This window comes from Apaloderma vittatum, unplaced genomic scaffold (assembly GCF_000703405.1).
Source record: "Apaloderma vittatum isolate BGI_N311 unplaced genomic scaffold, ASM70340v1 scaffold5778, whole genome shotgun sequence".
In the NCBI taxonomy this organism is placed as follows: Eukaryota; Metazoa; Chordata; class Aves; order Trogoniformes; family Trogonidae; genus Apaloderma; species Apaloderma vittatum.
In genome coordinates this window covers 12,506-24,531 of record NW_009730886.1, presented here as the reverse complement: position 1 = coordinate 24,531, position 12,026 = coordinate 12,506, and the positions used below count along the sequence as shown (strand labels likewise).

At 41.6% G+C, this 12,026-nt stretch overlaps 1 protein-coding gene across 1 annotated transcript in view; it reads left to right on the top strand.

The window, feature by feature from the left end:
* Positions 1–9,711, top strand: part of CCDC34 (coiled-coil domain containing 34) — a gene marked incomplete at its 3' end in the record, with an annotated part of 67,096 nt that extends 57,385 nt beyond the window's left edge. The window contains exons 7-9 of the mRNA XM_009874953.1: positions 243–366; positions 9,357–9,462; positions 9,597–9,711. Of these exons, the coding sequence (XP_009873255.1) occupies positions 243–366; positions 9,357–9,462; positions 9,597–9,711 (345 nt within the window). The remainder of the gene's footprint in view (positions 1–242; positions 367–9,356; positions 9,463–9,596) is intronic.
* Between the last annotated feature and the right edge of the window lie 2,315 nt (positions 9,712–12,026).

The following is a 12,026-nucleotide window of genomic DNA, read 5'->3' as shown; positions in this document are numbered from 1 at the left end:
AACCAGTAGTGATCCCTCTTCCCACTATCAGTGAAAGCTGTGTGAATTATTTTTGTAAATGTGACATCATCAAATAGTTATGCCTAACAGGTAGCCTGATTCGGTAGAGAAATTGGTGAACATGTATTTATTTGAAATTGAAGTTATAGTTTAGATAATATGTATGTGGCATAAAACCATGTGCTTTGAAATATGATGTTTATAAAACTAGTGATAGTCACTAATTATTGTTTGTCTCTCAGGAAGAAAGAAAAGGGCTCTGATGGACAAGGTGCTGTACAAACACACGGCATCCACACGGGTATTATCACAGACCCACAGGCTGAAAGGATTTTGAAAGATCAGAGTTTACCATGCTGCCCTAAGGTAAGATTAACTGTCCTCGTGTTATTCCTGAAAGATATTTGTCTAACGTGTTCTTGAAGGCCTCCAAGGATGGATGCTCCACAGCTTCCCAAGGCAATTTATTCTGATACTTTACTGCCCTTCCTGTTAAACAAATTTTTTCCATCATGTTTAACATTAATTTCTCTTATTGCAGTTTAAGGTCTTTATTTCTTTCCTTTGCCACCACAAATATTGGAAAAAAGGATTATTTGCTCCATCTTGGAGCAGCCTTGAACACTGTTATTTCAGTCCTCCCTTCCTCAGTCTCCTTTTTCTTTTTGGCTGGATGACAGCAATTAATTCAAGCGCTTCTTGTGTTTTGGCTGCTCTGGGCCTCTGGTCTGCCTTTCTTGTCTTTCTCAGACGTCTTCTAAGTGGTTTGTCTCCTTTGACATGCTCCAGAGTGGGATGTTGTTCTTCACCTGGGCACTACCAGCAGTTAAAGGACTGTGGCGTCACCCGTAGGATCTGCTCCTGTTTGCGTCCCCGTGAGTTGCTTGCATTTTTCGTAACAGATTACATGGTTGATTCATGCTCAGCTGGTGATCCATTACAACCTCCAAGACCTGTTATGAAAAATAACAGGTCTAGCCCTGACTAATCACCCCCTATTTTGAATTTGCGTAGCTGATTAATCCTACCTAAGTGCAATATTTTTGTTTTGCCAAGAGAGATTTAGGGTGAGTTTTCCAACTAGTTTTCCAGATTTGAAGTAGGGAAGAATAAACTCACTTAGACAAGATCACACAGGGAGTTTGGGGAAGAGCCAGGAATCATTTCTGACTGACCTCTGGAGGCCTCATCTGCAGAGTCCTCCCCGGCTTTAGTGAAAAATCATCACATTGAACACTGAAAATATGGCAGGCTCTAATACATTTTATAATCTGACTCATTTTCACTCATTGCTGTTTTTATAGCCTTCACTAATGAGATGCAACAAGGCAAGGTTTTGCCAGCTGTCTATCAAAATTTCCTCTAAGTTCACTCTACACATGGCATTATTTATAACTACATACTGAAAGCAAAAATTGTTAAAATTGTAACATGTAAATGTTATATGAGTTAGTAGCTTTTGCAGGCAGCCAGCCAACCTATTGGACAGGAGCAACTTCGTCTTTCATCTTCTCCTGAGATTAACAGCCTCTCTGCTCTGTTTTTCTTAATGAGAAAACCAGACGGGGATGGTAGAGCCAGACACTGGTATTCATCATGCTCCTCTCCAGCTCTGTATTGAAGAAAAGAGAAGAAGGGTGGGAATACCATGAAACTGCTGAATTGTCTCTTCTTTAAGGAAGCTGATTAGGCACGGAGTTATTAAACTGAATTTCTTAAAATGATATTTCAGAGGCAGTTGTTTGGTGTTAAGCACTCCAGAATAATAGGCTATTTAACCAAGTTCTCTACTGGGAATAAAATCCATTAGGAAATCTGAGCAGTCATCTAAATATGAGTTGCTGAGTACTTTTTAAAATACAGTGGTAAGAAAGGTGGTATGACAATGGACAAGGTGGGCATAAAGCAATAATACAGCCTGTTGGGTAGGAAATATCAACATGCATGCTTTTATTGTCTTTGGTGGTGTGGTTTGAAATGTTTAGCTTGACTGTGATGCTGGTGATTAGAAACATGCTGTTTGTTTTGAAAAGAGCCAAATGCACTCTATTGTATTCTATTCTGGTTTTTAAGCTACATCCATCATTGTGGTTGCCAGCTTCTTTAAACATTTAGATATTTTTTTCCAGCACAATATTTTTCTAAGTATTTTCTAGCTGTGTCTGTACAGTTACAAGTGGTTCAAATTGTACCTTCTGTGAAGTTGTTGCTGCCTTCTCCCAGAATACATGTATCCTGGATTTACAAGGTTTTATTTTGATTCTGGTGTGGAAAAGAGCTTCTCTTGCAAGCTCTTCCTGCCTGGGTTGCACACAGCCTTTAGGGTAGGTATGCTTGCTCAGGTACAGGCAAAAGGTCTGTCTTAGGGTTAGAGTGCAAGTGAAAATGGCCAGTTTCTTCTACATTGAGATGAGGCTTAGTCTTCGCTCTTGTTACAAATTCATATTTCCTTCTGAGATGCTAAACAAGGTCCCTGGTGTATTACATGCAGGTGGGTAAATGAGCAGATCTATCCCCGTATTAGAAAGATGAATCTTGATATTGTTTCATTCCTTGATTAAAAAAGAATATACTTTTGTGCTATATTTAGCCTCACTGACCATCAAAGTTCTTGCTACACATTATTCTTTCCATACTTTCTCAGGCAGAAGTCTGGCCAGATGTAAATTGGTCACTGATGTTTTAGCTGTAGCACTTCCATTACTGTGCCTGCCCTAGCTCCTAATCGGTGAGGTCTGTGTCCTTGTCACCTTACCGTGTTGCTTCTGGGGTCTTGGACTAGGGAGCTTCCACAAAGCTCTTTCAACAAGCAAAAGAAAGGAGAAAAGGGGCATCCATTTTTAAATGATTTATGTGCTACTTAGTGATGCTCGCAGTGTTCCTGTGTTCTACAACTTGTGGATATTAATTAAATACCCAAATGTGCTTATGTGAGTTACCCTTGGATTCAATGAGAAAAGAAACACTTGATTTTAGCAATCTTAAAATGTAGCTCACTGGATAACAAAAGCAGTTCTTTTTGTTCCTGATTTGCAATATGACTGTAAAACTTGGATAAAAGGGAACCAGAACCTCTAACCACAACATGCCCTTCTGATTAACTGTTTTTCAGATTCTATTTCTTCCAATTTGAGCACTAGACAATAATCTCAGCACTAGAAAATAATTTTGGCACTATAAAATAATCCTTTTTTACATTAGATGTCACATTAAAAAAAAAAACAACCCTGCAATTTTGTACTTGCAGTCTGGTGGCGAGCGAAAAATAAGTGAATTTAGATTTCTTTATACTTGACAATGCTGTCATATTCTCCTTTTGATAACCCAAGATTTACTGCTAAAATAACTGCAGAGCTAACGAGAGGCATGCTTTGGTGCCAATGCTTCTGCCTGTTAATCAGGAGGGAATTAAGCTTTTTGTCAGTTTGCAATTTTCTAGTTTGTCCTTGGCCTTGGCAGTTGGCATTCCTTGTGCTGCCGTGTCTGTGGGCTGTGCACCCCATGCACCCTTATTGTGTCTTGATCCCTTTTTCGTCCTTGCTCAATCCCTCTATGGTTTTCACATCTGCTACAGTCTGGAGGACCTGGGTGATGTTTGATTTTCATCTCCACTCTTCGTTCTTTTTCTTCATTCTCCCTCCTTCTTTCTCCCACTGAATATCAAACTATGAACCTTCATTTTCCACCTCACCTTGGGTTCACCTCAGTTTTCTTCTCCATCTGGCTGTTCTTCCTTTCCCCACATCGAGGCCTGCTGTAGCCTTCTCTAAAGGCAGCTGTGTGAACCTGCTCCTCCATTCCTTGGTCACCTGGGTATTTCTTGTTCTCTGCAAAGCAAGTCCTTCAGCCTGTCAGCAGATTACTCTTGTGCTAGAAGAAGGGGAAGAGCACATGTAGTAGATGAGACTAAAGTGCAAGTCATCAGTTTTTAGATACATTGGACAGTTAATACAGAGCTAGTTAAAAGTATTGGAGGTATACCTGTTTAGATACACCAGGTTCACTTTGTCCTTGCTGTTTTCTGATTTTCCTCTGAATCCATATGCTCTTGCTGATGGTGAGCACAGCCTGAAGTTTTGACATGGATCACATGCCATGCTCAAAATCTAAGACCAGATTGCTGACCACAAGGCTAGGCATGTTGCTGTTTGTAGAGGCTGGGCATAGCCTCTAGCAGACTGCTGAATTGCTGTGGAAATCTAGCTTTAATAATGTCATTTTAACCCAAGTCAAGTCTACTGCACATTTAGAACTTTCCCTGGATTTTTTGGTTTGATATTTTTCAGAGACACAAAGAAAGAGAGAAATTTTAAGTGCCTTGCTTGGCAACTGTAGAGAAACATGTACTTGACTTCCAGAGTAATAATTTTATGAAAAGTAAGAAAGTGGAAAAAAAAACCCCACAACACACCAGCAAACCAAATCCCCACAGTCTTTTCAATGCAAGCTAATACTATGTCCTCTATAGAAATACATATAAACTTCTGACCTCTCTAATCTTTTTTTTTCTGTACCACATGCTCATTGTTTGCCAAATTTCCAAATATGTTTGAAACTTCCAAAAGCTTCACAGTAGTTTTACTGCAATACTCATACTTGGCTCTGAAGGACAAAGCTTGAAAAAAAATGTTAAAGGTTGATCCACTGGAAACCAGTAAAACCCTTACGTGTGTTTGCACTTAGATGTTGAAGGCATTAGTGTATGTCTTATTGATGGGCATGTCTTCCATCATTCTGATAACAAAAGAAGGTATCACAGTATAGCAAGATGCCATTGTGCAAATAAGCACTTGAAAACAGCTTACAGGGTTTTGAGGTCTGTAAATGGGAAGGAGGGCTGTCTAACAGAGTGCTCTGCAGCTGATTTGGTCCCGTGAGGAGAGCAGGACCTGATCCTAGAGGCTGCAGCATGTGGTTTGTAAGACCCCAAGACCTTGGACCTCCTCCTGGTGACCCCTCTTTCTTAGGAAGGGAGCATAAGCACAGCAGCTTTTCCAGGGAGAGCAAGGTGTGGTGCTCTCTGGGTCACGGAGAGAAGATGAGGTGTGTCCTGTTTTTAACTCTGCTATGTCACTCCTGAAGCAGAGAGGCTATCCAGGTAACCCTGCCTGCTTTTGTGGGGAGAAAGGGCAGAAGAGGTTGGAGGGGAGGCTGCTCAGGTGGGATGGGGCACAAGTTAGCCTACAGATGCCCTGTTTCCTGAGGGTACTGGAACTGGCTGTTTCAGTAGCACTGAGTGTCTTGTACAGTCATACTGTAACATCATTGTGCTGCCCACTGATAGGGTGTTTGTGTGTGTGTGCAGAGAGAGAAAACTCTTTGGAAACATGTTCGTCCTAGGGAGCTTCCCAGATTGAGATCTGAGCCGCTGCTATCAGATTTTAGAATTAGCAGTGTGCAAGCTAGCTAAATCTGCTAAAAATTCTATCTTCACTAGAAGTGCAGTGAGACCACCTAATCTTGAGAGCCTGCCATCACCCTGTGATTATACCTTACAAATTTGGCTGCTCCCACATGGAAGAAATGCCTCCTCTTAGATTTGGGCCTGGTTCAGATGTCAGTTCTCACGAGGGCTAAATTTACACTGAACATGTCTGCGGTGGGACAGAAACCCCACCCATCCTTAATGCTCTCACCTCTGCTTGGGGTGAGGAGGACAGGGCTCTCTTTCCTCTTCTTCCTGCTTTTAATTCCCTGGCTGCTCACTCCTTTAAGAAGTGGATTGCAGGCATTTGGTGGGTCCTTGGCTTTCACTGTGTGGCTCAGAGTCAGCTCTCATCCAGACTGGCTGTACAGCCCTGCCAAGCTGTTTAAAGGCTGATAACAAAGCGCCCACAGAAATAAGCTGTAGTAATGTCATGGTATTGTGCATGCAGTTTTCCAGTGTGTAAGCACTACCAGATATTTCTGCCAGGAGCAACAGCAGCACAGCAAAAGCTGATTCAAAAGAAGGCTGCAAATCGCATTTGGTAAGGGCTTTGAAAGCCCTCATGGCCAGCAAGTAGACAGGATGAAAGGATAGCAGCAAGGAGAAAACTGCTAGTCAAAGAATAAAGCAAGCCATTTCCCCCTTGGAACTATAGTGGGTGATTATAAGGAAGATCAAGTGGTGCTGGTGAAAAGATCATTTGCACCTCCTGGTGGCAAACAGAAAAAAAAAATCTTAAAAAAAATGTCCAGCTCGTACATTTACTATAGAATCATAGAATGGCATAGGCTGGAAGAGACCTTAGAGATCATCTAGTCCAACCTCACTGTCATGGGTTATACGCTATAATGAGTCTGGTCAGAATAACCTGTAGTAATTTAGCAGCAAATTACTGAAATTTTTATCTTAAAGGAAGAAAAATAGGTACAACAAAAGCAACAAAATCAAGATTTGGAGTTCTGCACATCTCTTGTGAGTCAAAAATAGAGCCACAAGAACTGGAATATTCCTTTTCTGAAAAGCCAGATATACAATTAAGCCATCTGAATTTGCAAAATTTTACCAGGCCCTTTTTGAAGCTGCAGGATGTAATATGTATCAAGTAAAGTAATAAGAACCTGTGTGGTATGGATGTATCTCTAGACACTAATTGGAGTGTCTATTCATATTCCTCTTGCAATGGGTGGCCTTAACACTCACACAGAAGGACTTCTCTAATTTCAAAATAATCATTCAGATAAAAAGGAAGTACAGGACTGAGTTTCTTCAGGGATTGCAATCATTGTAGTAGCTGAACTTCTGAAACTCCCTGTGATGACAGTTCTACTGAAATATATGCATAGAAAAAAATCCCCCTCAAATTGTTTTTTGTCTTCTTGAGCTTTTATGGGTCTCCAAGAAGTCAGAAGAGCTGGTAACTATAATTTGGAAGCATGACTTGGAAGATGTTCAGTGTTCAGTCCTAATTGTGTTAGGGCAGAGTGGAAAGGAATAGAGATTAGTTTTTCAGTTGGATCATAACTCATCAGTCAACTCGGTAGTGACCTTGCCAGCTTGGTAAGAAACTCTCTTAAGGGATGCAAGTCTTTGTTGGTGTTTGTTGATGTAAATGAGACAAGTGATTGTGCAGATGTCTCTCTGGGTTTCACAGCCTGGGCTCACAACTGACCTGATTAACACTCATATGTTTGCTGAATTGTGCTGGTAATGGGGTATAACTCTTGGGATGGGGTACAACATCTTGGGATGTTGTAGCGATGCTTGTAAACAGGTTGAATTGGTGAGAAAAAAGATTTTCCTATTGTAACTTTATTTTGGTCACTGGTCTAGGCTCCATCTCATGTACATTATTGTTTTATAGGTATATCCTTCAAGCAGAGACAAGGTCATAAAGTCACTAACAAAGAAACTTTGTGAGGTGGTTGACTCATGCAGGCAAAATCTTGCATCTTATCTAATCCTGCCTGGAGAGTGTTGCGAAGGACTTCAGCAGTGCCAGACACATAATGCTGGGCAGGGGCCTGGGAGTGTCTGCAAGTGCTTGGGAAAACCCTGCTTAAATTTTCGGTGTTGGAGAGACAACTGAGCTGAAATCCCAGCTTTGTGCAAGGTCAGCTGGAGTTTACTGAAAAGTAGTAGGTGAACAACTGTGCCTGGTGACTCAGAACTGACTGGAGTGTAACAGGTTGTTGTAAGCTCAGGAACAAGCTGGATTCTCAGAAGGTATTCTCATAGGCAGGAAACATGCACACTTTAGGGAGAAAAAAAGGATTCACAAGCCTCTGTTGCTGTGGTTAATCGCAGCAGCTAGGATGGTGAGATCTCTTGCTAGAATGACTCGGAGCACGGCAGTGTTTGGCAGTGTAAATTTCCCCTCATTTATGTAGTTACTGAATCTTTAATGGGGTACTGAGTGGCACCATCTCACAGGGGTGTACAACAGTTAGCAAGGGGCCTGGCGCATGGCAAGAAGGGAGGTGTATCTAGCAAGCTGTGTTCAAAGCCTTTGTGCCTGGTCCTGCTGCAATGCCACCATCCCCGGGGTCATATGCATACCGAGCAGCACATGTGCTGGCAGGCAGAGCTCAGCTTTCTTCAGGGCAGTGCAGGAAGGCTGTGCTAGTCCATCGCCATCCCAATTAGCACTATCCGTGACTTTTATATTGGCAAACTCCAAATTCAAAATAGGAAGACTTGCAGGAAGGAATTGGAATCTCCCTAGTCCTTGTTCAGTCTTTGTGTAGTTGGGGCAACCCCTGCTCAGTGGCAGCAGGTACCTGTGGGTCTGGCAGATTTGGGCGGTGCTGGCTTCTCATGGACAGGTGCTGTGTGCCCTAGGTCTCAGGGATGCTTGAGTTCAACTTCTGTTGGTTTCCTGGTGACCTAGGTGTCAGAATGCCTTCACAATGTCAGTCTGTGGTCTTGTGGTGAATGTATGCTGGAAATATCCGTGAGGAAATTAATAACGTTTTCCATCATGATTTGTATTTTTTGCAGTATAAAAACTGAATGAAAAAAAATTTTGCATTCAACAGCTCCAGAAATGTTCACCATGAAGTGAACAGAAAAAACAAGTGGTTGGTTTTATTACGTATGAGCACAAGGACACCTTCCCCAGTCTTCCCAGAAAAACTTCTCACGGTACATAGTTTCTACGTGCCTTATTTTATAACATGTATATTTGATCAGACTAAGTTTTGGAAATGCACTGCATTTATAAAGCAGAAAACATATACATGTCTAAATAGCTGTATGCACTAGGAAATATTGAATATGTGCTAGCACCTGCTGCAATTGTAACAAGTTAGCCTGTTCTGATTTGGGCAGGATATTGATGCTGACGTGCAGCCCACATGTCTCAGATTCCCAGCCTTAAGAGGGGCCACTCTCTCTGCCCCATGCACTTCACAGAGTACTGTAAATACACGACTGGCATACCATCTGCTGTAAGCACAATTACTGGTCATGTGAATGACAGTCTTAAACATAGCACACACTGAAAACATATCTCTTTGCAAACTATTTGGCAGGTGAATTTCATTGCATGATTTTTTTTCAGGTAAAACCAGTTTCTGTATTTATAGCTGATAAACAGCTTTGCCAGTTAAAAGCAATAACTACACATGTTTATCATCATGCTTATTTCCCAAATAGTTGTACATGATCTTCTCTGAAATGTTACAATCCAATCATGCTTATAATGAACAATGGAGGTTAGATTATACAAAATATTCGCCATTTAAGGTCATTGTTATGCTCTAATAGTTTTTTTTGTTCCATTTTTTAAAACAAATTGCACAAGCTGGAAGCATAAGGGTTCATTTCTATAATTCCAAACTGTTCTCTTCAATAGAATCACACTGGCAGATGAGCAAGCTCTAAAGGAGATGAATGCACTTTAAAAAATCAGTCAATTGGAATTTTCTAGGTAGCATCTCAAGTAAAAGGACCTATCAAAGAAAAAGTGCTGTTTGAGGTGGATAGCTGGGATAAGTGGGATACAAAAAGGAGGGAGGGAACTCAATATGGGAAAGGTTTTCTTCTGGGAGTTGATTGAGTCAACAGTCATACTCCTGTGAAAAAAATGGAGTGCAATGCTGAATACCAAAAGGCAGGAGGAAGAATGTAGCCTGCTTGATGTGTATAGTAATCTTTCTGCTATTTTCAGCATTGGAAAAACCTCAGCTGGACTTCTCTGGCCTTGCAGCTCAAGAGGATGTGGACCAGTTGGAAAGAGCCCAAGGAGGAGCACTGAGCATAATTAGAGGTCTTGGACCAAGGAGGTAAGCGCTAATCAAGTTGCATGGTTTAGCTTTTAGAAGAGAAGACTTTGGGCAATGCAGGGATAATCCTAATGGATGCAGGAGGTAAAATAAAACTGTAAAAAGGACAGAAACAGTCTTTCCTAAAAGCCCATTTTATTTGATAGGAAATTTTGATTTTACGCTACAGGAAGAAAGATGTAGGTTAAACAGTAGGGAAAAGCTTTCTGACAGTGAGGATAATGAAAATATTGGAGTTTCTGTGTTCAGAGGTCTTTAAAAACACGTTAGACAAACATCTGTCACACGTGATATAGGTATAGATGATCCTGCCCAAGGCAGGGGGATAAACCAGATGACTTAATGAGATATTTTCTTTCCCTGTTTTTCTGTGATTCCACACTGAGGCTATGCTCATTTATGTATGCTTGGATCTGATCCATTCGTCTAGTCTGAGAGTCACATTCCAGGATAGGATTTTAGAAATCTTTGAAAAAATTTGGTGTGATTTGGGTGCCTACCTCCCTTTTTATTCTTTTAAGAATCCTAGGCTGTGAAAGTATTCTTCATCCAGACAAAGCCAGATAATTTTCTGTATGTTGATATTTAAATCCTCTGCTAAATCTGTGTTTCCCTGAAATGTTTGTGCCTGCTCCAACATGCCCTTGTACGTTAAATTGCTATTTTTCTGGATGAATCATGCAGAGAACATTCAACATATCAGGCTGGGTAAAAAAAAAAAAAAAAAGGGCAGTCAGAATTTGAACTAATCAGCAGCAACATTTGTATTTCTTCCTTATGTGCAAAAAAGGACCATTTCCAGATTTTTCCACTGACTGGGTAACCCCAATATCTCAGTGAACAATAAACTGACCCAACCAGCAGCCAGCCTCATGGAAAGCAGAGGTCTGGCAAAAACTGACTGATCTAGCATGAAAATGGAACAGGACATATTTTAAATGAATAAAGGAAATAATATTGTGGAATTATGTTGATTCTTTCTTGTGAACTGTGCATAGTGTCTGTCTTTTTTACTTCATCCATGCTGTCTATCGTCTACACCTTTGGACTCCCCTGTTGACTACTAGAACCATTTTTCTGGTGCCTTTTTATGTCCCACCAGCACTTGTCTTATGCCCTGTTGCTTCACTGATTTCTCCAAAGAGAAATCTTTCTTCTTGTTTTAGATCAAGAACAAGGAGCAAGTTATATTGGAGTTAGGAAGTCAAGCAACTACATTGGAGTGTGAGCCAAAAAATGCCACAATTGAAATGTGCCTGTCCTCTGCAAAACAGCCAAGGGAGTAGGGCATTAACTGAAAAGCCAGGCCTGCTGCTTCTTTGTCTCAAGGACTTAAATTCACATTACTCGGAAGTGTACTTTCCACACAAGAAAAGAAAGAGGGAATAGAGGTGTTTCTCAACCCTTCTTCTCAGATTGGGTCACAGAACTCACAATGGTCTGGGTCTCACACCTAGATAACTTACAGCTCTCGGGTTGGGAAATATTATTTCAGAGACATTTTCCTCTTCTGCATTTCCTGCTTGCTAGTTCAGTGGCCTCCACATGCCTCTCTTGCCCTGTTTGAAGATAACTTCATTGCAGGTATCTCTCTGGATTTACTGCATAAGGGAAATTTGGGGAATGCCTTAAGACTGTGTAGCCCTGGAGGTGTGTGTACTTTGCTGAGATCCTCCCTGCAGAATTCCCTTTGTGAGTTTGTGCCCATAGTGTCGCTGTCAGTGCTCTCTGCAATTCTGTGAGGTTGATGTACCTGCTTTTGTCCTGTGCTTTGCAGACTTCCCTGTGCTGTAAATGCTTCCCTTTCTTCTTCTGTCATGCTATAGTTCTTACTTATAACAGCTTCCCACTTTTTCATCTGTTACTCTTCTACATCCTTAACCCCCCTTTTTCCTGTTCTCAGTTGCCTGCATATTCCCAGGGGTGTTCTGGCCGCACACTTTGAAGCTCAGCGATGCACTTATCAGCACTCTCCTGTTCAGGCACGCTGCATCTCCCTCAGCCTTTGCATCCAGGGAGCATGGGGCAGTGCCTCTCCTGCTCTTTCAGTGCTTGAGAGGAGGCATTCGTCCATCCCTCACCCACCGCTCCTTTCAGATCAGCTAGCCTTGCACATGCACACTTGTTTTTTGCCCACTTGTTTTTCCCTGCACTCTTGGGGTGGTATGTCAGTGTTGTTGGTATCTATGACTCAGTGTCAGGGCCCGTTTGATCATGGCAAGGCAAGCAGATATAACTCACTGCCTGACCACAGCTGGTCTGCCTAAACCCAAGGGCTGGGCTGTGAGCCTGGCCAGCTGCTCATCAATGACTGG